The sequence below is a fragment of the Camelus ferus genome, chromosome 22, assembly GCF_009834535.1.
Source record: "Camelus ferus isolate YT-003-E chromosome 22, BCGSAC_Cfer_1.0, whole genome shotgun sequence".
NCBI classification, from domain to species: Eukaryota; Metazoa; Chordata; class Mammalia; order Artiodactyla; family Camelidae; genus Camelus; species Camelus ferus.
The window spans coordinates 9,230,299-9,255,589 of NC_045717.1; the positions used below are offsets into that span (position 1 = coordinate 9,230,299).

At 46.8% G+C, this 25,291-nt stretch overlaps 1 protein-coding gene, 1 long non-coding RNA gene and 1 pseudogene across 2 annotated transcripts in view; 1 reads left to right on the top strand and 2 right to left on the bottom strand.

Moving 5' to 3' along the window:
• Positions 1 to 13,407, bottom strand: part of LOC116658994 — a 64,164-nt gene extending 50,757 nt beyond the window's left edge. Inside the window, exons 1-2 of the long non-coding RNA XR_004314252.1 lie at positions 13,323 to 13,407; positions 1,036 to 1,148 (exon numbers count right to left, since the gene is read on the bottom strand). This is a non-coding gene — a long non-coding RNA (uncharacterized LOC116658994). The remainder of the gene's footprint in view (positions 1 to 1,035; positions 1,149 to 13,322) is intronic.
• Positions 1 to 17,991, top strand: part of SLIT3 (slit guidance ligand 3) — a 583,256-nt gene extending 565,265 nt beyond the window's left edge. The window contains exons 33-36 of the mRNA XM_032465125.1: positions 8,943 to 9,097; positions 9,909 to 10,194; positions 11,371 to 11,579; positions 13,341 to 17,991. Of these exons, the coding sequence (XP_032321016.1) occupies positions 8,943 to 9,097; positions 9,909 to 10,194; positions 11,371 to 11,579; positions 13,341 to 13,576 (886 nt within the window). The 3' untranslated portion in view covers positions 13,577 to 17,991. The remainder of the gene's footprint in view (positions 1 to 8,942; positions 9,098 to 9,908; positions 10,195 to 11,370; positions 11,580 to 13,340) is intronic.
• LOC102506202 lies at positions 14,374 to 21,281 on the bottom strand (annotated as a pseudogene).
• Between the last annotated feature and the right edge of the window lie 4,010 nt (positions 21,282 to 25,291).

Below are 25,291 nucleotides of genomic sequence, written 5' to 3' on the forward strand. Positions count from 1 at the left end.
TGGGGAGATGACACCTCATTACCATAAGATAAATGGCCAGCTGGCTACTGGGCTGGAGTCTGTGCTCCAATGGGGACGAGGCTGCTTAATGAGATGCCCTTTTCAAAATGTCATCCTAATCTTTCATTAGTTTAAGGAAGAAAACAGGGGGAGATTAGCATGTAACTGAAGGGGAGGAAATTCCAGGGCACTGAGGGCGCAGAACTACTCCTTCAGTGACTTTCAAACCGTTCTGAAGGACGCTTTGTCCTAAACTTCCGTCTTTCCAACCCTCGCCCTGATTTCTACGTTACCAGTATGTCAGCTGGGCTATTACCTAACACGCTGCCTTCCGTCAGCGTTAAATCTGCTCCTTTCTTAAATTTAGCTTCATCTTGAGTCGTATCATCTGTGAAATCACAGTCCTGCTCGTTCGATATGTTACATTTTTTTGTCTACTCAGTAAAAAGAATTCTAAACTATTAACATTTAAAAATTATTTTTAGTTATATTTTTGTGATACTTATAAAAGTAACTATTCAAATGAGAAATGATTGTGTTACACTTAAAATCACATAAACCCTCCTGGGAAGGAGAGCCGTTACTTGGGGGAAAAGCACGGGATGTGAGAGAGACCCCCATCCAGAGGCCGGCCGCTCCCCTCTGGAAGCAAAGAGCACATTTGACTGGGATTCTTGAGGAGCGGCCCTGTTTACCGGTAACTAGATTCATTCTTCAGTCAAAACTTCACACAGAACTCAGTAATGCTAAATCCACGGAAACAAAACTGCCCTACAGAGCTGGAAGAAGCCGTTTCCTCCTTCACACACAAAGGCCCCCCAATATGCCGGCAGCAAACCAGTTGTAAACCATTGCTCAGACCAGGGTCCTGGAGGTGAGGTCCCGGGGCAGCACCCGGGAACCTGTTAGAAATGCACACCTTCAGACTTCCCCTCCCCAGGCCTGCTGCCCAGAGCTCTGGGGGCAGGCCCAGCCACCTGCTTTAAGGACCCTCTGGTGGATTCTGATGTCCAAGTCTGAGAAATACCAGCTTACCCATGAAGCCTTCCTGGAGGAGGAGGCATTTGGTGGGTCTTGAAGAAAGGGAAGAATTTCTGTGAGTAGAGAGAGTAATGGACGAGCAGGCTGAGAGGACAGCAGTGACAAGCCTGAGGGACAAAGAAAAGGAATTGACCAGAGTAGAAGGTTCCCAGCAGAGGGTGGCTGGAGGGAAGACCAGCTGGGTTAGGACAGTCAGGGACCATGGACATCCCAGTGGCCTCAGAGTTTCCTGGAGCCAGGGCCTCCTAACATGTGTCCTGGAGCTGCTGTCCGTGGGTGAACTAGAGGGGACAGAGAGCCCACGGGCAGGGCCAGGGCAGCTTGACGCCAAACATCGGGCTTGGACAAGCTACCCCACGTCTTCCCTCCGCGTTCTCCCTGGCGGACTGTGGATGAGCCTCCGGGGGTGATGCTGAGGGCTGGGCATTGATGGTGTGCTTGGCCTCTATCAAGGACAAGAAGGTGACAGCTAGGTCGGAGCAGCTGGGCTCTGCCCAGAGCCTGGGGACCTCCCCCAGCAGAGCCCCGCCCTTCCCACTGACGTTAGCTGTTGGTGGGGGTGGTTTGCTGAAGGGGTGACATTGTTGGTAGGAATGCTGGAACACTCTGCTGTGGCCTAAATCAGGGCGGGAGGAAAGAAATGGGAACCCGGAGAATTACCATCTCCAGTCCTTGTCAGGGAGTCGGGTGAGTTAGCAGGTGGTCCTCAGGAGGCCCCCACGCCCCTTCTGTTACCCATGGAAGGGACCAAGTAAAGGATGTCCTTGCCTGGGTCTTCATGCCAAGCCTGGTGCCAGATATTTAGTGTCCTTCAGCTCTTAATCAGAGGGCCCAAGTCTCCAGGAATCTCGTATTAAAAATGGTTTTCCTTCCAAATACTTTTCTCTTAGCAGCCCTGATTCTGCCCTAATAGCATGCTCTTTACCTCGCTCAGAAACCTCTCTCAGGCATCTCGTATGGGCCGGGTCCTGGGCTAGGCACAGGGACCACAGAGCTCAGCAAAACACAGTCCAGGGAAGAAGGCAGATGTGTAAATAAGCAACCGTCGCAAGAGCAGAATAAAATAAGTCTCGCAGGAGACGTCGGTGCATGCTGTGGGGACCCCGAAGAACGAGCAGACGGTTCTGCTTAAAGAACCAGGGAAGGCTCCCTGGAGGAAGAGGTAATGTTTGAGCTGAGAAGTGAGGAGACTCTGGGCAGGGGGAGGCCCCATCAGTATGAATGGAAGCCACACTGGGAGGGGCTGGGGTTAGTGGAGCACACAGGCCAAGCTGAGCAGCAGCCAATGGGACCAGGAGGCCATCCAGCCTAAAAATGAGACCTCCTCCCCAGAGTCACAGCAGTGACCTCTGGCCTCAGCCTCAGAGCCAGGGACGGGGAGGCAAACCGAGGCTGATCTCATCAGGGGAGCTGGCAGCCTGCAGTCTCCTGCCCGCTGCACCCCAGCAGGGACATACAGGCCTGGAGCAGCTGGGTTCCGTGGCTTCCCTCGTGCGGGTGCCCAGCTGGAGTCACAGGTGGTGAGGTTCTATTCCAGGCCCAGGAGACATAACACAAAAACCCTACTGCACCCTACCTGCCCCTGAGTGGGGACAGACTGCACTGTTCCTCAGCTCCAAGACTTGTCTGAGGAGCCAGCTTACCTGCCTGCAAAGCCCAGGCGCTGAGTGGGGTGTCAGACTTGGGAAAAGTGGGTCTCAGTGGGGAGTGGTGGGGACTGTGGCAGCCTGGAGGGCACCGCTCCAGCAGAGATGCAGCTGTGTGGGAAGGCAAGTTCTCAAGAAAAGCCAGAAAGTCAGGGTTTCTATGTGAAATACCTCAGGGTTTAAATGTTGGCCATTTTAAAACACCCCGGGAGAGGATCTTTGGCGAGCAGTGCATTCTCCCTCCATCCTAATGACCACAAACCCATCCATTGCCAGGTCTTTTCTCACCTGATCCTTGTCACAGCCCAGGGCAAGCATCCTAACTCCTGTTTTAGGGATGGGAAACTTGATGCTCAGGTGAGTCCTTGGCCCAGAGACACAGAGGCCAATGAGTGGCAGAGCTGGGATTCAGATCTAGGCCAGGGCCCCACCAGAACCCGCTCTCCCACATGCTAGGGCACGGAGGCTGGGGCCGAGAGATGGAGCGTGGCTGTGCTCTGATGGTCCAGGAGTGCGGAGTTGTGTAGTGCGGGGATGCGGTCTCAGGCTGCTGCCTAACCTGCATCCCAGAAACTCTTTGTGAGGCTCTGTCACCACCTAGTGGTCACACCTCAGCATACAGGTGAGCGTGCCCAGCGCAGAGGAATGACCTTTCGTCCCACAATGGTGCAAGGTCCTATTCCTTGGGAGCTTGGATTTGACTCTGGCCTACACCACCTCCACTTTAAGACTCTGGGCTAGACATCTTAAATCTCTGAGCCTTGGGTCTCATTTCTAAAATGGAGCAAAAAATTGTACATCCTGCCTGGGTTTGTTTTTTTTTTTAGTCGAAGTATATATAGTCAGTTACAATATGTCAATTTCTGGTGTACAGCATGTTTCAGTCATACATGTACATATATATTTGTTTTCATATTCTTTTTCATTATAGGTTACTACAAGATTTTGAATATAGTTCCCTGTGCTATATAGAAGAAATTTGTGGGGTTTTTTAGTTTATTTTATATATAGTAGTTAATATTTGCAAATCTCGAAATCCCAATTTATCCCTTCCCATCCCCTTTCCCCCCAGTAACCATAAATTTGTTTACTATGTCTGTGAGTCTTTCTGTTTTATAGATAAGTTCATTAGTGTCTTCTTTTTTTTTTTTTTTTTTTTTTTTACATTCCACATATGAGTGATATCATATGGTATTTTTCTTTCTCTTTCTGGCTTACTTCACTTAGAATAACAATCTCCAGGTCCATCCATGTTGCTGCAAATGGCATTATTTTATTCTTTATGGCTGAGTAGTATTCCATTGTATAAATATACCTCAACTTCTGTATCCGGTCCTCTGTTGATGGACATTTAGGTTGTTTCCATGTCTTGGCTATTGTATATAGTGCTACTATGAACATTGGGGAGTTCCTCCAGGATATATGCCCAGGAGTGGGATTGCTGGATCATATGGTAAGTCTGTTTTTAGTTTTTTGAGGAAGCTCCAAGCTGTTTTCCATAATGGCTGCACCAAGCTACACATGGGAGGGTTCCCTTTTCTCCACACCCTCTCCAGCATTTATCATTTGTGGACTTTTGAGTGATGGCCATTCTGACTGGTGTGAGGTGATACCTCATTATAGTTTTGATTTGCATTTCTGTGGTAATTAGCGATATTGAGCATTTTTTATTTGCCTATTGGCCATTTATATGTCTTCATTGGAGAATTGCTTATTTAGGTCTTCTGCACATTTTTGGATTGGGTTGTTTGTTCTTTTGTTATTAAGTTGTATGAGTTGTTTATATATTCTGGAAATTAAGCCTTTGTCAGTCGCATCGTTTGCAAATATTTTCTCCCATTCTGTAGGCTATTTTCTTTTGCTTATGGTTTCTTTTGCTGTGCAAAAGCTTATACATTTAATTAGGTCCCATTTGTTTATTTTTGCTTTTATTTCTATTGCCTGGCCCTAAGAGAACATTGCTAAGATTTATGTCAGAAAATGTTTTGCCTATGTTTTCTTCTAGGATGTTTATAGTGCATTGTCTTACATTTAAGCCTTTAAGCCATTTTGAATTTATTTTTGCGTATGGTGCGAGGGAGTGTTCTAACGTCACTGATTTACATGTAGTTGTCCAGAGAGTGCAGGTCAAGTATTTAGCATAGTCAAGCATTCAACACATGGCCACAACAGCTACTAAGAGCAGAAGAGAATTCTATGGGCCCCTTTTGGCCAGCACACATTCTCTTGCCAGTACCAGACAGGAGCCGCCCAGCCTGGCTCTGACACAGCCAGTGCCTCCCCCTCCCACCCGATGCTGATCCACCTGGCTTTGTGGATAACGAGGAAGACTGCCAGAGCCCCTTCTCTCCCCTGCAATCCCTGAACATCTTTCCAGGAGGCTAATTGCTGGGCCTTGGAACCGCAGTAGGACCATCTCGTTTAGAGTTCACAGCAGGTTGTTTTGGAGTTTGGTTTTGTTTTTTCCAACCTTTTTCTCTTTTGTAGCAGCAGAGCCGTTTTCCCATTGACATTTTACTTCAGTGGCCAAAATTTGGGGGGAAAAAAAAACAAGTAGAAATGGAACCATGGTTATTTGCAAGATGGGGGTGAGGAATGACAGCCTTCATCACCGCACACCCCAAACCTCCAGGGTTCCACTGTTTGAAAACCACCAGCTGTAGGCATTATTTCCAGGAGACCCTGGTTAAGATGTGCCAAGAAAGTAACCTGTTAACCCACGAGCACCTGCTGGCACAGACAAGGTTATGGGATGTTTTGATTTGGAATCAATCCTTAATATTTTCAATTGAGATGTAATGGACATATGACATTATATTGGTCTCGGGTGTACAACACAGTGATTTGATGTCTATGTATTGTGAAATGATCACAATAAGTGTACTTAACACCCATCACTGTAGTTTTTTTTTTTTCCTTATGATGAGAACCTTTAAGAGCTATATTCTTAGCAACTTTCAAATATAAATAGAGTATTACTATCATCACCATGCTATATATTACACCCCCAGGACTTATTTATCTTACAACTGAAAGTTTGTACCTTTTTGACCCACTTCACCCATTTCAGCCACCCTCCCCCCAACCCTTGGCAACAACCAATCTTCTCTCTGTATCTACAAGCTCAGAGTTTTTTCTTTTTGGTTTTATTTTTAGAATCCACATATAAGTTAGGTCATATGGTATCTGTCTTTCTCTCTCTGACTTACTTCATTTAGCATAAGGCCCTCAAGGTTCATTCATCTTGTCACAGGTGGTGAGATTTCCTTCTTTTTTATGGCTGAATAACCTTCCACTGTACCTGTATGTACCACATCTTTATCCATTCACCCATCGATGGACACTTAGGTTGCTTCCCTGTGTTGGCTATTGTAAATGATGTCGCAGTGTACATCGGGGTGCAGATTTTTTTTTTTGAGTGTTTTTGTTTCCTTCAAATACCCACAAGTGGAATTGCTGGATCATATGGTAGTTTTATTTTTATTTTTTTGAGGAACCTTTATACTGTTTTCCATAATGGCTGCACCAATTTACATTCCCACTAGCAGTGCACGAGGGTTCCCATTTCTCCACATCCTTGGGGATACCTGTAATCTGTTGGCTTTTTGATAAGAGCTGTTCTAACAAATGTAAGCTGACATCTCATTGTGGTTGTGATTTACATTTCCCTGACAATTAGTGAGGTGGAGCAACTTTTCATGTCCCTGTTGGCCATCTGTATGAATCCTTTGGGAAAATGTCTATTAAAATGTTCTGCCCATTTTTAAAATCAGATTGTTTGGGTTTTTGCCATTGCGATGTATGAGTTCTTTATATATTTTGGACATTATCCTCTTATTAGATATATGATTTGCAAATAGTTTCTCCTATTCAGTAGGTTACCTTTTTATTTTGTCGATGGTTTCCTTTGCTGCCCAGAAGCGTTTCAGTTTGAGGTAGTTCCACTTGTTTTTTTTTTTTCTTGTGGTTTTGGTGTCAAATCTAAAAACTCATCGCCAAGAAGGATGTCAAGGTGCTTGCTGCCTATGTTTTCTTCTAGGAGTTCTATGGTTTCAGGTCTAAACATTCAAGTCTTCAATCCATTTTGAGTTAACTTTTGTGTACAGTGTAGGATAGTGGTCCAGTTTCATTCTTTTGTATGTGGCTGTCCACTTTTCTCAGCACCATTAGTCAAAGAAACTGTTTTTTCCCCATTATATATTCTGGACTCCTTTATTGTAAGTTAGTTGACCATATATGCATGAGTTTATTTCCAGGCTATCTCATTGATGTACGTGTCTGTTTTTATGCCAATACCATACTGTTCTTATTACTATAGTTTTATAATATAGGTTGAAGTCAGGGAGCGTGATGCCTCCAGCTTTGTTTTTCTTTCTCAAGTTCGCTTTGGCTCTTGGGGGTATTTTGTGGTTCCACCCAGATTTAGGATTGCTTGTTCTATTTCTGTGAAAAATGCCATTGGAATTTTGATAGGGGTCACATTGAATCTAATTGTATTGAATAGATTGCTTTGGGTAGTATGGACATTTTAACAATATTAATTCTTCCAACCCATGAGCATGACAGAGCTTTCCATTTGTGTCTTCTTCACTTTCTGTCTTCACTGTTTTCAGTGTTCAGGTCATTTACCACCTTGGTTAATTTGTTCCTAGGTATTTTATTCTGTTTGATTCAGTTGTTAAATGGGATTGTTTTCTTAATTCCTCTTTCTGATAATTCATTATTCGTGTACAGAAATACAACTGATTTTTGTATATTGATTTGATATCCTGCAACTTTACTGAATTTGTTATAACAGATTTTTAGTGGAAATTTTAGGTTTTTCTACGTATAATATCATATCATATGCAAATAGTGACATTTCTACTTCTTTTTGATTTGGATGCCTTTTATTTTTTCCTTTTCTAATTGCTCAGGCTGGGACTTTGAATACTCTGGTGAATGTAAGTGGTGAGAGTGGGCATCCTTGTTTCTGATTTTAAAGGAAAAGCTTTGTTTTTGACCGTTGAGAATGATGTTAGCTGTGGGCTTGTCACGTAGGGACTTTATTATGTTGAGGAGTGTTCCCTCTTTGTTGCAGGTTTTTATCATAAATGGATGTTAGATTTTGTCAGATGCTTTGTCTGCATTTATTGAGATGATCATATCATTTTGACCCTTGATTTTGTTAATGTGGTGTGTATCACACTGACTTGTGTGTTGATCCATCCCTGGTAATAAACCTCACCTGATCATGGGCTATGATCCTTTTAATGTATTGCTGAGTTAGGTTTGCTAATATTTGAAGAATCTTTATATCTATGTTCATCAGGGATGTTGGCCTATAATTTTCATTTCTGGTGGCATTCTTGTCTGGTTTTGTAAACTGAGTTTTCAAGTGTTCCTTCCTATTCTGATTTTTGGAAGAGTTTGAGAAGGATTCTTATTAAGTCTTCTTTAAATGTGTGGTAGAAGTCAGCAGTAAGTCATCTAGTCCTGGACGTTTGTGTATTGGGAGGTTTTTTATTCCTGACTCAGTACCCTTACAGGCAGGCCTCATTTGATTGCACTTCGCTATTTTGTGCTTCAGAGATAGTACACTGTTTACAGATGGAAGGTTTGTGGCCACCCTGTGTGGAGCAAGTCTTATCGGTGCCATTTTTCCAATAGCATTTGTTCACTTGGTGTCTCTGTGTCACATTTTGGTAATTCTGACAATATTTCAAACTTTTCCCCTATTACTATGTTTGTAATGGTGATCTGTGATCAGTGATCTTTGATGTTACTGTTGCAAAAAGATTATATGACTCCCTGAAGGCTCAGGCGATGGTTAGCATTGTTTAGCAATAAAGTATTTGTAAATTAAGATATGCACATTTTTTTAGACAAAATGCTATTGCACCCTTAAGAGACTACAGTATAATGTAAACATAACTTTTACACGCACTGAGAAACCGAAAAATTCATGAGACTCGCTTTACTGAGGTGGGAGGTGGTCTGGAACTGAACCCACAGTATCTCCGAGGTCTGCCTGCGTATCGATGGAAGTAGGTAAGATAAAGGAAATAAACTGTAAAACAAATGGGACTTCTAGGAGAACCTATAGGTGTAATAGGTATTCTCTGTACTGTTTTTATTTTTGCAATTTATGTTAAGTTTGAAATTATTTCCAAACAAAAAGTAAAACAAAGTGTAAGTAATACCAGTCAAGTTCACAGCCCGGCTGGAGGAGGCACTCAGCAAACCCCCTGGCTGTCCCCTTTCTCTCCTGCCCAGCGTGGAGACGGTGAATGACGGGCAGTTTCACAGCGTGGAGCTGGTGATGCTAAACCAGACCCTGAACTTGGTGGTGGACAAAGGAGTCCCCAAGAGCCTGGGAAAGCTCCAGAAGCAGCCGGCAGTGAGCATCAACAGCCCCCTCTACCTTGGAGGTAAAGCCCCATCCCCTCCCACCTCTACTTCCCACCTGCCCTCTGCGCTCAGGCACCCACGCCCAGGCCCACCGGTGGGGCTCCCCACTCTCATCTCAGCACTCACTGCCAAAGCCAATCAGGGAAGGCTTCCTGGAGGAAGTGACAACCAAGCTACTCCCTAAAGGGCAACTAGTTAGCCAGGTCATAGGGAGGAAAAGAGAGAGGGCAGGACTCCTTTGGAGAACTGTAAGTTGTTCAGGGGAGATGAGTAAAGGTAAAGGCGGAATGGTGAGGGAGGAGGTGGAGACGGGGCTATTCAGGCTTCCCTCTGCTCTGCCACCTCTTCAGACCCTGTGAGGCTCAGTTAATGTGTGCAGAGGAACATGTCTGAGGTCATTCAAAGGCCAAAAAGAGGAGGAGCCACCAGTCTGGCAGAGCCTGGGCCTGAAACAGCCTGGGGCCATGTGCAAAAAAAGGCACCAGAGCAGCTTGTTAAAAACAGAGTCCCAAGACTTCCCACAAAGGAGCCCAGCTCTGAGGGCTGGACTGGGCCTGGGAATCTGCGTTATTGTTAACAGCTGGTCCAAGGAAAGCCTTTGGCGCAGAGCAATCCCAGAAGGGGCACAGCTCCTCTCCCAGTGAAGATCCCCAAAGTTCCAGGGATTGAGGCTGCTCCCCCAAGCCCCTCTTGTCTCCCAAACTCGAGCTCGCCTGCTGTGTTCTCCTGCGGGGCAGCACCAGGGGGCTGCGTAGGCCTGGCGGGGACAGCGGAAGAAGGTGGTTCACCCTCTAACCCCTGCCTAGAGCATGTGGGCCTCCCCTCCTGCAGGCATCCCCACCTCCACGGGCCTCTCGGCCTTGCGCCAGGGCACGGACCGGCCCCTGGGCGGCTTCCACGGCTGCATCCACGAGGTGCGCATCAACAACGAGCTGCAGGACTTCAAGGCCCTCCCGCCGCAGGCCCTGGGCGTCTCTCCAGGCTGCAAGTCCTGCAGCGTGTGCAGGCACGGCCTGTGCCGTGCCGTGGAGAAGGACAGCATGGTGTGCGAGTGCCACCCGGGCTGGGCCGGCCCACTGTGCGACCAGGAGGCCCGCGACCCCTGCCTCGGCCACAGGTCAGTGACTCCACGTCGCCCCCCACCCCGCCCACCAAGTGGGCACTGATGGAAGCCGGAGGGACAGCAGTCAGCCTGCAGACAGGGCCCATGTGAGTGGGGCTGCTCAGGTCAGGAGCTTACACATCCAAACAGCAGGTCCTGCTCAGAGACATCAATGTGCAAGCGCCCTGCTGGAAACATCCTCTGTCCAAAGCCACGGCAGCCCCCTCACTGCCTTGCAGCAAAGTAGGAGGGGCGCCTGCGCGCGTGCACCTTGGCAGCTGGGCACATCTCGTCCCCGACTGGGCTGTCCCCTCAGCAGTGCCCTGTGCAAGCACCATGGGTATGTAGCCACGCACAGCCGAATCACTTCACGGCTCCGCCATTCATTATTTATTCAGATATTTACTGAGGGCCTCCTGTGTGCCAGGCCTTGTGCTAAATAGAAGAGATCCAGCATTCTCAGTGTTTAGAAATCTGAGTCAGCCAAAAATAACACCAGAGCCGTGACTGGTAATTGGCTTGGCTAAACCAGTTGGCAAATGATATTGTGGACCAGGAGTGAAGGGCGGCTAGAAAGGAGCCGACTTTCCTGGGTAGCTCTGGAGCGTGTATGACTCTATAATGAATATGTCTACGATGAATCCTTGCTCTGAATGTCATCCCAGTAGAGAGAATGCTACCTTGCGATTAAGAATACAGGCTTTGGCATCAGTTTCTCCATCTATGAGATGTGGCTAAGACTAGCTACTGCACAGGACCGCAGAGGAGGGGGGTTGTGGAAAATAAGACCAATGCCAGGTGCAAAGCACTCACCCCAGTGCCTGCACAGAGCAAGTGGTGGTGGTGGTGACAGGACTAATCATGTTATCCATTAAGACGACAGAGCAGTTAAAATGTTTGGCGAATGCTTAGGTTCCTCCACGCAGTGACTTGCCACTTGGATATGTGGGTTCTGACGCCTGGGTGTAAAAGAGCCACAAGCCAGCCTCGTCAGGCTCACAGCTGGCAGTGGTTGTTGGGTGATGCTCAGCCAGTAGGCTGGCGCAGGGCAGACCATGGGATGGAGAGGGCCTAAGGTCCCACAGCTCCGGGACCCCTGGACAGAGCCTGGGCCTGGCTGGTGTGGACAGAGGAAGAAGCCTCCAGCGGCACTGACTGCCTGGTTCCCCTCATCCTCGCCTCTGCCCCCAGCTGCATCCAGGGGAAATGCGTGGCAACCGGGACCTCGTACGTGTGCAAGTGTGCCGAGGGCTACGGAGGGGCCTTGTGTGACCACAAGAATGACTCTGCCAACGCCTGCTCAGCCTTCAAGTGTCACCATGGGCAGTGCCACGTCTCAGATCGAGGGGAGCCCTACTGCCTGTGCCAGCCTGGCTTTAGTGGGGAGCACTGCGAACAAGGTGGGTCTGCTGTGCGTGTGGGAGGGGACACCTGGGAGGGATGCAGGGGTCAGAGCTGGACTCCATACCCAGGGGGCCGAAGTTCCAGTTCCAGCTGTGCCACTGAGTGGCTGTGCCACCTTCATTAAATCACTTTCTGAGCCTCAGATTCCCTCTTCCTGAAAATGAGGGCAACACTACCCCTTCCTGTATCAGTTATCTATTACTGCATAACAAATTAGCTCCAACACAGCAGTTCAAAACCACACTAAACATGTTCTATCCTACACAGGTCCTATAGGTCAGGAACTCAGAAAAGGCTTAGCTGGAGAGTTCTAGGTGGGGTCTCTCGAGATTGTAAACAGCCAGGACTGCATGAACATCTGGGTTCTTTCTCCTCTCTTCCCCCATCCCTCCCTCCAGCTGCCAGTGTGGCCCTCCAGCCAGCATCACTGACCCACCTGGGAGCTTATTAGAAATGCAGACGCTCAGGCCCAGCCTAGACTTTTTGAATCAGAGCCTGCATTTTAACAAGAGCCCTCAGTGAGTCTGACGCACAGAAACATTTCAGATGTTGCGCTGCAGTCTCCTTCCAGTCCTCCTGCCATTACTGGGTCAACAGAAGACAGTTCTTGGTCTGATTTAATTTCAAAAGCATCAAATTACATGGCCCCCTTAGTGTATTAATTTGGAGGTAAGCTCAAAAAAAGGACAATTAAATTATATCACAATTGAGATGGCTCTGTCTTACCTTGGAGGTTTCTGTCCTGCAGGGAGACTGAGAAGTCTTCCGTCCTGCCACCAGAACCCCAGGCAGGCCACCTCCTGTCGCCAAAGGACTCTCTCTCCCATTTACCCCTTGTTGAAATACCATTCTTAACCAATGTTGTTAAATAATGAATTTTGAAATAATTTCAGATCTAACAGGAAAAGTTACCAGAACAGTAGAAACAGCATCCCTCTTCCCTTCAACCAGAGGCCCGACTGTGACCAAGCTGTCGCGTCTGCACTCTCCCCTCCCCCACACCTATGATCATTAGTCTTTTTCTGATTCTTTTAAAAACCTCATAATTTTAAAATACTGCATCAGGCTTATTAGCAAAATTCACATTAGCCACCTAAAGCTTTAAAATGCAGAAAGCTGTTTTGCATTCACAATCCCTCTGAGGCTCGTTACAGACTGTGAAGTAGCAGGAAGGACCACAAAATGTGTCACCATTTTCCAGACAAGGAAACTGAGGCTCAGGGATTACAAGTGATAGGATCCTGGTCCTCGTTCTCTCTCGTTCTCTCTCCCCTGCTGCACATGCTCACCCAGTGTCCTGAGAAGTGGAGGTGAAGAGTTGGGTCAGTAAAACATAAAGCATTCAAATTCGGCCCATCACTGTCATACAGGGACACCGGCTCAGCTTTGCCAGACCACCTAGTTTTCAGAGGAGCCAGAAATCCCAATGTTTAGGTGAAATCTCCTGAGTTTTTTTTTCTTATATTTAATCTGGTTTTTAAGCATCTGTGGAGCAATCAAAATAGCCCAGTCTACCAGCTTGCCACATCTAGTTTGGTCTTTAAGTCCCTTGAAGAAAGGGACCAAGCCTGCTCTTGTCACCCTTATATCCTTAGGGCTTAGTTATAAATCTAGTATATAGCCTAGGCCCTTGGGTGGATGGGCAGGGAGGTGGACGGACGAGCAAAGCAGTAAGTACATATGGGCTTCAGATCACAAGGGTCGCCGAGCATCCTACCCCAGAAGTGCTCTGCCCTCACCTTGTCTCCCCTCCGCAGAGAATCCGTGCCTGGGGGAGGTAGTCCGAGAGGTGATCCGCCGCCAGAAGGGGTATGCGTCCTGCGCCACCGCCTCCAAGGTGCCCGTGATGGAATGTCGTGGGGGCTGCGGGCCCCAGTGCTGCCAGCCCACCCGCAGCAAGCGGCGGAAATATGTGTTCCAGTGCACAGACGGCTCCTCGTTCGTGGAAGAGGTGGAGAGACACTTAGAGTGCGGCTGCCGCCCGTGTGCCTGAGGCCTCGCCCCACCGCGGACTCCAGCCTGGTGGGTGGGGACAGCCACGCGGGACCCCCTGGAGATTCCAGGTGAAGAAGTGGGAGCTGGAGAGGAAGCAAAAGAAGAAGAGAATATTAAGTATATTGTAAAATAAACAAAAAATAGAACTTATTTTTATTATAGAAAGTGACTATTTTCATCTTTTATTATATAAATATATCACACCGTCTGAGTATATGTACCATATAGTGATTTTTACTGAGTTGTTCGTTTTGTGTTGTGTATTTGTCGTGTTTTTATAAACAGCTGTTAAAAGTTTTAAGAAAAAAGACTAATAAAAATGTTTTAAAACTAAAGGATGAGAATAAAGAAGTGACAGCCTGTCTGAGGAGGAAGGAGGCGGCTTATATGTGCAAGAAACACGAGCATGGCAGAAACGAAGACCTGCTTACTGAGCTTAGGAAAAGGAGTGAGGAGGAGAGAAAGAAGGAAAATATTTTTCTTTGTCATTTCTTTTTATTTTTAATAACCTTTTTTTCTTCCCTATAACCACCCCACTTTTCCATCCAGGTCGCCCAGGAAAAGCCACTGAGCACTGCACTGGCCTCAGACTCCTGCTGGGACCCAAAGCGCTTGCTGTCCCATGAGCCCTGGGCCCGGCAGGGTCTGCGCCCCCTGCCGACCCCCTTGTCCGTCCTGGCTGCCCTTGATTCCATTACTGGACGATCTGAACTCCGCCCCAGGTTTAATCTGAGCCTGTTTTGCCAAATCTGAAAACAGCAGCTCTTTTCCGGCCCCTCCCCGGGAACGCAGGGGTCACGCCACCTCTTCGGGCCCCAGCACCAGCCCTTCCTCTGGAAGCTCTGAGCCACAATGCTCCCTGCAGCCAGTCTCGTACTGGAACGTGGTGTCAGGCAGCCAGGGCTGCTGGGAATGAGGAAGGTCGGGGGCCAAGCTTACCCACGGCTACGGTAGAAGTCCGACTCTGGAAAGTTCTGGGTGGCTCTTGCCATGGGACAGATGGCCTCTGTCACCTAATCCTCCAGGCCCCCATCATCATGACAAAGACCTCTCCCCATCCACAACACTTTCGGATGCATATCCGCACTGCACTTTATTCTATCTGTGCAGCCCCTGGACCAGGGAAGGGTAAAGCAGTACAACCCCATTTCATAGACTGGGAAACTGAGGCCTCTCTCCAGCCCTGTATCTTACCTTAAGCTGCAACTCTGATAGCTGGAAGAGCAAGGCTTGAGCCCGGACTCAAAACTCCAGATTCCTTCTCCAGAACAGCATAAACACAGAAGGTCCAGGCAGTTTAAGTTCATCAGAGAAGTCCTACCAGAAAAAGGAAAGTAGATTTTTTCCCCATTTTTCCTGGTCTTATTCTGCCTTGTTCATTCCTTGTTCTGCCTCCTTAGTATCTGGAGAGATTCTAGACCGAGGGACTTAGGTACCAGGGAATGTGAGCAAGGGCTACCCGTCCAGCCCAGACTCCACTCCGAGAACTGCCGGCCCCCCTGAAGGGCACTTGCCCCTGTCTCTTCCCCACCCTCATCTGTCCCCTTCCAGCCCTGTCAGGCCAGTGCAGATGGCCCTGGGACTCAGCTGCTCACACCAATGCCCTGTCTCACCTCCACCTCTCCCTCCCCCAGAAGCCTCCCCTGCAGAAGCATCTGAGAGGAGAGCGTGGGGCTCAGTGGACCATCCAGCCCTGAGTGTCCCCAGAGGAGCCTATGGTGAATCAAGAAGAAAGAAAGGAAAGGAAGATGGAGGAACATAAGCCAAGTGGCAGATAAGGAAGGAGGGCAAGAAGGAAGGAAGGGAAAGGGGGGAAAGGGGGAAAGGAGAGAGAACTGAAGAACAAAAGGAAGTGGAGGATGAAGAGAAGAAGGGATAAGATGGAGGAATTTACTTGTGTATATTGTTTGTAACATACATTATGTCTCAGGTACTTACTGTACCTTATGATGCATTTGTTTCAAATACTAATAGCTAGATTTACTCAGTACTTACTACATTATACATCGGGTACCATCCTAATTTATATATATATATATATAAATATATATATTCATTTAACTCTCAAAACCACCCTGTTGTAAAGACACTGCTAACCCATTTTACAGTTGAGTAAATTGAGGCATGAAGAAGTTAAAAGACTTGCACAAGAGTAGATGCCTCATAAGTCAGAGAGCCGGGACTTGGGCCCAGGCTGTCTGACTCCAGGACTTGCTTCTCGTGGGATGAAAATACATCCCACGTCTAAGGATCCTACGGTCTGAGGCAGAAACAACTGTGGAAATAGACAATTGTTCTATTATATGGAAGTAGTTGTTCAGAGTGAAAAATTTCTAATCTTGGGTCTTCAAGGATGAATAGGAGTTTGCCAGGGCACAGGAAAGGGAGTTGAACTTTCAGGGAGTTCCCTATTAAAACGAAGTGAGATATCAAAAGACCTGGTTTGTTTGGGGAGCAGTCAGAGGTCTGGGGTGTCAGGACGGTGGATGCACACTGGGGAGCAGGGACCAGTGAGTTAGACATGAAGGCAAGGGTTCGACCACAAAGGACCATGTGTGGCAGGCTAGATCCCAGGGCCCCAGCAGGGTCTGAGGGCAGGGGAAATAGCGAAACAAGCTCCGCTTTAGGAAGAGAGCTGGTGGCAAAGTAGTGAAAGGCCTGGAAGAAGAGGTAGGGCTCTGCCACCCAACATGGCCTTAGGGCTCCCCTGGATGCTCTGGTTGTGACTAGACAACGCTGGTTCCCAGATGGGTCACAAAGCCTTTGTGGGAGCTCGGAAACTCGGCCCTGGAAGGGGTGTCCTGGGATCTACCCAATGCCCCTCCCATCCCCCAGGCCCTGCCAGCCCTCCTCACGCAGGCAGGTGGCCCTGAGCCTTGTTCCACCACCAACACTCCCAGCCAGCTCTCCCCACCCAGCACGGGGTCCGCTCAGCCTGCCGTCCTGAGAGCCCCGCCCGGGGTCCCCGACTTCCTGGCAGAGCCCACCAGGCTGACAGCTTCCTCTCAGCCTCCCCAAGGATTCAGAGGCCTCTCTTCACCAGTCACCCCCTGGGCCCAACCCTGAATCCAGCCACAGTCTGCCAAGATAGCCAGGGTTCTCTCAGTGTGGCTTGGGGGCAATTCTGAGCCTTCCCCTCAATTTTAGAAGCTCTGAATTTAAGCCAAACTCAGGATCATTAAGAAAAATCCTCCCCAAAATGAAGTTTCTCTAACAAACGGAGATTAAAACTCCCTTATGTGAGCAGCCAAATTCTAGAAACTGGAAGTCCCACGGGGCAGGAAGAGCTCGGTCGGTTAATTTGCACACTGAATGGTTCAGTGTGGGGATGTGCACACGCGCAGAAGAGGGGGCTCAGGCTGTTTCCCCCTGAGCAGGATTCAGGGGGAAAGGAAGGGAGTGTCCCTTTTTGACTCAACCAAGGGACCCTAAAGGGTTTATGTATTTAAAAGCTCTTTGTAAAGTGTAAACTAAAAACCTTAAATGTAAGGTGCTACTGTTACTATTACCGTTGTTGTTGCTATTATTGACATGCCAAAAGGCCCATTGGAGAAGATGGCTTTGCCTTTTCAATTTTATAGAAAAGAACCTGAGTCGACACTTGAGAAAGATGACAGAGAAGAGGACAAGGAGGAAAGAGGCAAGGCCAGGAGGGGGGTTGAGTTAAGTCTGCCCTTCACCAGATACAATGCTATCAGCAGACTGAACCCTTAAACAGAGCAACCGCCCACTGCCTTTGCTGGGAGCAGAAGCCCCTAGCGTAAACGGAACTGCCCCTCAAAGGCTCACCAGGTCCCAGATAACAGAGTGGGAGGAACCGGAGGGGATCCCCGGTGACTGGGAAAGCTGGGAATCAGTGCCTAGACCACAGACCAAGTTCTAGCAAATCAACACCATGGGCAGGAGCAGACCCAGGTAGGTGCCCACCTGGGCCAGTGTTCTTCCCGCGACTCCAGAGGGGGCATCCAGACAGAGTAAAGCCTGAAGCAGACCCTCCAACACCTTCTGGGTGGCCAGCAAAGTACCCTCCACCCTCCCCCCCAGCCACCTCCCAGTGCACTCAGGTGGCCGGGAAGCTGGGGCATGGTCTGGCCTGTGGGCACTTACCCGTGCTCCCCAGGCTGGCTTAGACAAAGGAAACACTTGGGCAAAGCTGATGAGAGATGCCAGCTAGCCAGGGCTGGCAAAGGCAGAACTGAGCATTTGGCAAAGCTTATTTATCTAACTCAAAAATAGTTTCTAAGAGGAAAAATTTTAAGATGTTTTTAAAACAATGTTATAGTGCCACTTCCCCAGTATGGGATAAATAATGTTTTTTTTTTCCTTAATAGACTGTCATATGCTGATGTCATTAAAATAAACGGATGAGTCACAGGAGAGCAATGAGACGCTCCTGTGAATACTGTAAGCTCAGCCCTGCTCTGTGGTGTGTGTTTTTATTTTTACTCCTGACCTCCACACTCCCTGGGGCAAAGATTACTGCATTCATGGGGTTTGAGAAAGTCTGATGTGGAGTAAGTGAAAAAAAAAAATTGGTTTCTTGCACCATGATGGTGGAAAAATGGATCCAGAGCTCCCCAGAGACGTGGGAGAGAAGACTCAACACGTGGCTTAGAGTCTGCAGGGCACATGGTTTGTTATGGTGACAGACTGGGGCCAAGGGTCACAGAGGAGGAAGCCACTCCAGGGCAGAGGACACTTACTAAGACAGGAAGGAAGATTCCTTCGGAGTCCTCCAATGCCTAATTAAATCCCCTCCTTGAGTCATTCTTTCCACAAGCATTTAGTGAACATCTACTATGTGCAGGTACTGGGCACTGGGCACTACAAAGATGACCAAGACAAAGTCCTTGTTCTGCTGCAGTTTAACTTTTAACTGAGTGTCAATCAACAAACAAGGATAACATCAGATAATAAAAAAAAAAAAAAAAGTAGAGATGACGTGAAAGAACAGCTGGTGGGTACTTTATACAGTGAATTCAAGGAAGGGCTCACTGAAGAATGGGGACAAGGGGTAGGGTGAAGAAGAACTAGTACGAGGAGGAAGCCTGGCCCCCCACCCCCAGCACTCACTATCTGTCCTCACGTGGTGGCATCTGAGGGCAGTGGGTAGCCCAAGCTGCTTAGGAGGCCAGAAGGGATGATGTGGGCAAGAGAGGACCATGAGTGGACTTGCGAGTGAGGGGAGAGCAGCAGAGGTCACCTCTCAGCTTCCGAGCCCTGGGGCACCCTTAGGAGCCCGTGGCCTTTCTGAATGACGAATGCCAAGGGTCCGCTACCTCCCGAGGCTGACTGAGGTCACCTTCACTTCCCTGGCAGGTGATCTTCCATCTCCAGTGTCTCAAAAAATCTGAATGGGGGAGGGGTTAGATTTTGTGCTGATACACACTGCATCACACAGCCTAGGCGTCCCTTCCAGGAGGAGCTGCTGGCCAGAAACCCACAGCCTCCATTTTCCACTCTTAGACCAAGGAGCCCCTCCTCCCAGGCTTAGGACCTATGTGGATCCCTCTCAAATTCCCTTTTGTGTGATAAAAACTCTCAGGAGGTGAGCATAGAGGGAACACATCTTAACATAATAAAGGTCATATATGAGAAACCCACCACTAACATCATACTCAATGGTGAAAGGCTGAAAGCATTTCCTCTAAGATCAGGAATAAGACAAGGATGCCCACTCTCACCACTTTTATTCAACATAGTATTAGAAGTCCTAGCCACAGCAGGCAAGAAAAAGAAATACAAGGGATCCAAATTGGAAAGGAAGAAGTAAAACTCTCCCTCTTTGCAGATGACATGATACTATATATAGAACATCCCAAAGATGCCACCAAAAAAACAACTAGAGCTCAACAGTGAGTTTAGTCAAGTTGCAGAATAAAGAAGTACAGAAACCTGTTCCCTTCCTATACACTAACAACAAACTATCAGAAATAGAAATTAAGCAAACAATCCTATTTACTACTGCATCAAAAAGAAGAACATACCTAGGAATAAATCTACCTAAGGAGGTAAAAGACCTGTACTTGGAAAACAATAAGACAGTGGTGAAAGAAAACTGAAGATGGCACAAACAGATGGAAAGATACACCAAGTTCCTGGGCTGGAAGAATATTGTTAAAATGACCACACAGTCCAAGGCAATCTACAGATTCAATGCAATCCCTATCAAAACATCAGTGGCACTTTTCACAGAACTAGAACAAATAATTTTTAAATTTGTATGGAGACACAAAGACCCCGAATAGCCAAAACAATCTCAAGAAAGAAAAACAGAGCTGGAGGAATGAAGCGCCCTGGCTTCAGACTATACTTCAAAGCTACACTAATCAAAACAGTATGGTGCTGGCAGGAAAACAGACACACAGATCCACGGAACAGGAGAGCCAAGAAACATGCTGCACACCTGAAACATATGTCAATTATATCTCAATTTAAAAATATAACACAATATTGATATGATGAAATAAGACTGAGAATCCACCTTGCAGACTCCAACACACCAAGTAAATACAGGTGATAAATGCAGACGCCAATATCTGGCAGCAAAAAAAAAAAATAAATAAAACCAAGTTTTTATTAACATTCTTTTTTTTTTTTTTTTAGAATAACAAAAAAGTTTTTACTAAAACATAAGATTTACAGAAGTTTCCAGTCAAGCCATACAAAATGGTGACAAGCCTTTTCTTGAAGGGAGCGTTCTACACCTCACAGCAAAGTTACAATGTTATTAGTGAGGGCTGTGATGTTTAATGTTCCCATTTTGGTTCCAACAATCAAGCTTTTCCATCTATAGGATGTACATAAAGTTAGACTTGGCTAGAGAGCATATTCTAAAGAACTAACTGGTTAGCTGCTTTTAACCAATGTAGTTAGATCACCATAAAAGCAGGGAAATGAGCCCATAAAATTAAAACTACCTTCCTGCCTCAAAAAAAATAAAATAAAGAAAAACACCCACACGCCAGCGGCTAATCCCTTGACAACAACCACCTTCATTCACAGTGCTATACACTTAATCCATGATGGGGGAAACGAATAAAAGCAGAGAGAGGCCCCTGCTTTTAAACGTTGCACAACAATCCAGATGATCCTTCTAGCCTCTGCTCACGCTTTACAAGGGAATCAGGACAAGACATAAATGTGTATTTAATCACCAAAGGGCTGAAGATGTCTGGGCTTTTATTCTGCAATGTTTCTAAGACAGCATCCATTCAATGCAAACAAAAAAAGGGAGAAATCTTGGCAGAACAGGGAAAGTGATGCACACTTGACGACTGGACTGATTGAAATATTATGCATGGCATATAGCCTAGAGTCCATGCTCTAGCTGTTTCTGTGGCTCGGACTTCATTGGTCTTCCACTGCTCCATTCTATCACTTGCTAATGGATCATCTGGCACTTAACAAAGCCTGGATCGAGAGCAGAACCGTGAGGATCTGCAGTGCTGGGGACCACTTATCTTTCAAAACATCCAAACATATGCTTCCCAACTTGTCTACATTAGGATGGTAACTTTAGCTCATGAAATGTACTTTAGGGGCTGCCACTGGGTATTCTTCGGGAAGCAATGGTTCAGGTTTAGAAGTCCCTCCCTCAAAGGGGGAGTCCTGGGGGCCAGCAATGACCACATGAAAATAATGGCTGGTTCTGCCAGCAGACACCGAGTTTCCTTAACAATCGTGCGTGGCAGCCCAGCCATCGTCTCAGATCCCTTTAGCAACGCTCTTGAAAGTCGAAAAATATGAAAACGAATGTACGTATGTATATGCATGACTGGGACACTCCGCTGTACTCCAGAAATTGACACACTGTAACTGACGGTACTTCAATGGAAAAAAAAAGTCAACAACTTTCTTCACTGGACTCAGATGCTGTTTTCACTTGGTTATAAAAATTAAATTTTAAAATGTGGCATAAATGTGTAACTCTTTACCTAAATTGGAGGTGGGCAGAGGGTAGAGAACAGCTGCTAAACCTGCTTTGAGTCCTTGAATAAATTATAATTAATTGAAGCAGGGGAGCATGTAGCTCAAACGGTAGAGCGAGTGCTTAGCATGCACGACGTCCTGGGTTCAATCCCCAGTACCTCCATTTAAAAAAAAAAACTAATAATGAATAAACAGACCTAATGATCTCCTGCACATACACAAAAAGATTATATATATAAAATAAATTGAAGAGGGATTCTCAGGGTGACCTCTTCTCCAGCGACCTTGTTTTAAAAATGATTTCAACGTCCATCTCCTTCGGATGGTGACTGATCAGACCTAAGAGCAGTGGAAGATTTCCTAGTCACAGGTGAAAAGGCGAATTCACAGACCAAGAAGGTGAGAACACTGAGCCGCATCGAGTACATGCTCTTTATCACACATCACATACATGTTAAGACCAAAGCAACGCTGCCAGAAGTTCCTGCTCTCCCCATTTAACTAGTGAGTGAGAAAGACCTGAACTGCACACCTAGGAAACAGCAGAGGGGTGACTGAGAACAACGCCCTTACCCTTTCCACTACCACATGATCTGCACAAGCCCCTGGTAAATGTCTCCTACTGGACTCCTTTCCACATACGGGGTGTGCCGTGCAAGATACTGGAGCTCCCTGGGACTAAGGGAAACTGACACGCTAATTAATCGGAAGACTGAAATCAGACATTGTGTAAGCACTGGAATAAAGCCCATGCAACTGTCACGGGGAAATAATGGGAACAGCTCTTTTACAGAGTGGCTGCCGCGGACGAGAGGTATTGCACATTAATCCCCAACTCTCTCCAAAATTATGCAAGGTTGTTATCTCCGTGTTACAGACGAAGTGCCTGCACCTTGGACAAGTAAGGTCATTTACCCAGGGTTCCACAGCAGGTAAACTGCAGAGCTGGGATTCAAACCTGGGTCTGCTAAGTCTAAAGTTATATGCTTTTCCACCTCCACCATGCTACCCCAACTTTGGCAGCAAGGAGAATGCTCTCTATCCTTCATGGGTAGGAAGAGGGCCTGAACAGGTGTGCAGAGGTAGGAGGAGGTGGTGAGTCCATGGAAGCTGAGACCTGAGTCTCATGGGCAGGCCTTAGGTAGGACCACACAGGTGTAGCTGGTGAGGCTGGCCCTTCCCCGTGCCTGTGAGGGTCATCTTTCCTCATATACATCCTCATGGACTCAGCTTTTCAGCTGATGGGGCCACTGCAGTATTATTACCCATATCCTCTACCCACTCCTGCACTAGAGAGAAAAGCATGTGAACTGGAGTCCTAGGGCTGCCACTGACTTGGTAGGCCACTTGGGTAAATACGTTATCTCTCTGAGCAGCCGCCAAAAATAAAAGGGAAAAGGTTGATAAAATCCACCTGCAGTCCAGAAAAGTTACCTGGTTAAATGATCCTGCATTAACCCAATTTCCAAGGGTAGAGGAACATTTCCCATACACCACCAAGCAATTCTCAGACACCAGCTGGGTGTCCTACAATTTAACTCAGTTCTGACACTGTCTACCCAGAGAGAGCATCAGATTCCACAGGTTAAAGGTTTAGTCCTTCAGGACAGCTCCCCCATCAATCTCAGAAGCCAGCTGTAAGTCCAGGTTGCTATGTGTACTTCTGATTGATAAGCTATAGATTGGAGGTTCTGATGACCCCCTCTTTGGGTTTAATTAATTTGCTAGAGGGGCTCGCAGAACTCAGAGATACATTTTACTTGCTGGAGTACCAGTTTATTATGAAAAGATGTAACTCAGAACAGCCAGATGGAAGCGAAACACAGGGCAAGGTATGGGGAAAGGGGGCGGAGCTTCCCAGCTGTCTCCAAGCTCATCAGTCAGAAAGCTCTCTGAACCCAGTCTTTCTGGGTTTCTGTAAAGGCTTCATTATAGCAGTGTGACTGATTAAGTCATTGGCCACTGGTGAGTCAACTCAATCTCCAGTCCCAAGTTAAGGGGTGGGACTGAAAGTTCCAACCCTCTAATCACGTGGTTGACAGGCTCCACTGGCAACCGGCCCCCAATCCTTAGGTGCTTTCCAAAAGTCACCTCATTAACACAACAAAATACACCGTTATGGCTCTTATCACAGGAAATTCCAAGGTTTTTAGGAGCTCCGTGCCAGAAACAGGGAAGACCAAATATTTATTATAAATCACAGTATCACACTTGGCAAGAACTTAACCATGAGAAATGATTCTGTGAGTAAACTTTGTAAAAACTACAAGCACCACAAAGATACAGATTAATCCCAGAAATGGTAAGTAATCTGTAGTTCTCTGGGGTTACTATAACAAAGTACCACAAACTGGCTTTGAGGCGGGACCCCTAGGCAGGGCCGCTGCTCTCCTCTTAGCACCATACGGTTCCCTGGCCCAGAGGCTCTATCTCACTTTTTGCCTCTAAAGTGGCTTACACCTAGAATTCTATTGGTTCCCTGAGGTCACTTCTGATTGGTTATTTCCTTCATTCCTGATTGGTTATTACTCTCACTTCTGATTGGTCCATTTGTAGTACTTTATTTGCATGGAGCTCACTCCTGATTGGCCTATTTCTACAAAGCTTGTTCCTGGTTGGTCAGCTTCTGTTGTACTTTATTTGCATATGATGTTGCAAAGTATAAAACTGGCAGCTTATAAAAGGCCTGTGTAAACCTACAGACGGGGTCCAGAGCTTGAAGTGTTAACTCCTCTGGGCCCCCTGGTGTAATAAACCTGAGTTCTCCAACTCTCTGAGTGCTGCTTGGTCTCTTGCCCGGGTGTAACACCAAGCCACAACATTTCAAAACAACAAATCTATTTTCTCACAGTTCAGGAAACCAGAAATGCAGAATCAATGTATCAGCAAAACTGATTTCTATTGGAGGCTGTGTGACAAACTCCCCGATCCGCTCTTAGCGTCTGAGGTTTGCTGGCAGTTCTTGGCTTGTAGATGTTTCACTCCAATCTCTGCCTGCATTATCTTCACGTGACCTGTGTCTGTCATTTTTTGTCTAAGGACACTCTCCTTGGATTTAGAACCCATCCTAATCCAGTAAGAACTCATCTCAATTGTAAAACAAAGAATGTTGCCACCCATCTAATTCTATCAGGATTAAATTGCAACCCACTGCAGCTGCCCACCCACAGCATACCCTGTGGGGAATTCAGGTTGGAGACAAACAGGAAGCATTCTGTGCTTTGAATACACAGACCTTTAGAGAGTTAAGATGCATATCGAGGGAAAAAAATTTCAATGACCCCAGATTTTTGCATCTTCCCAAACATAAAAAGCATTAAAATCATTAATCTGAGATATCTGTTCTCTGTGATGAGCACAAATCTTTTTATGCTTGAGTACATGTTTTTCCCACCAAAAAAAAAAAAAAAAATTATATATCCTAGCTCTTCCATTATCTCTTTGGAGTAGTTCCTTAGAACTATCCGAGAGGCGGTCTCCTGGGCTACAGTTCTCAGTAAGGTCCTGAAAACCTGAAATTCACTGCTCTTACATTGTGCAGGTTTTCAGTCAACACAATCTTTACCTTAATTACACCTGCAAAGACCCCAATTCCAAATAAAGTCACATTCTGGGGTTCTGAATGGACATGAACTCTGGAATCCTGTTCAACCCACTACATAATCTAATGCCTTCATATATAGCTGAGGCTTTTTAAAGGGAAATGATTTACCCAAGGTCATACAGTTTCGCATGACATCTAATGATGTTAGAGGGAGGAGAGACATGGGCACTGTGTGAC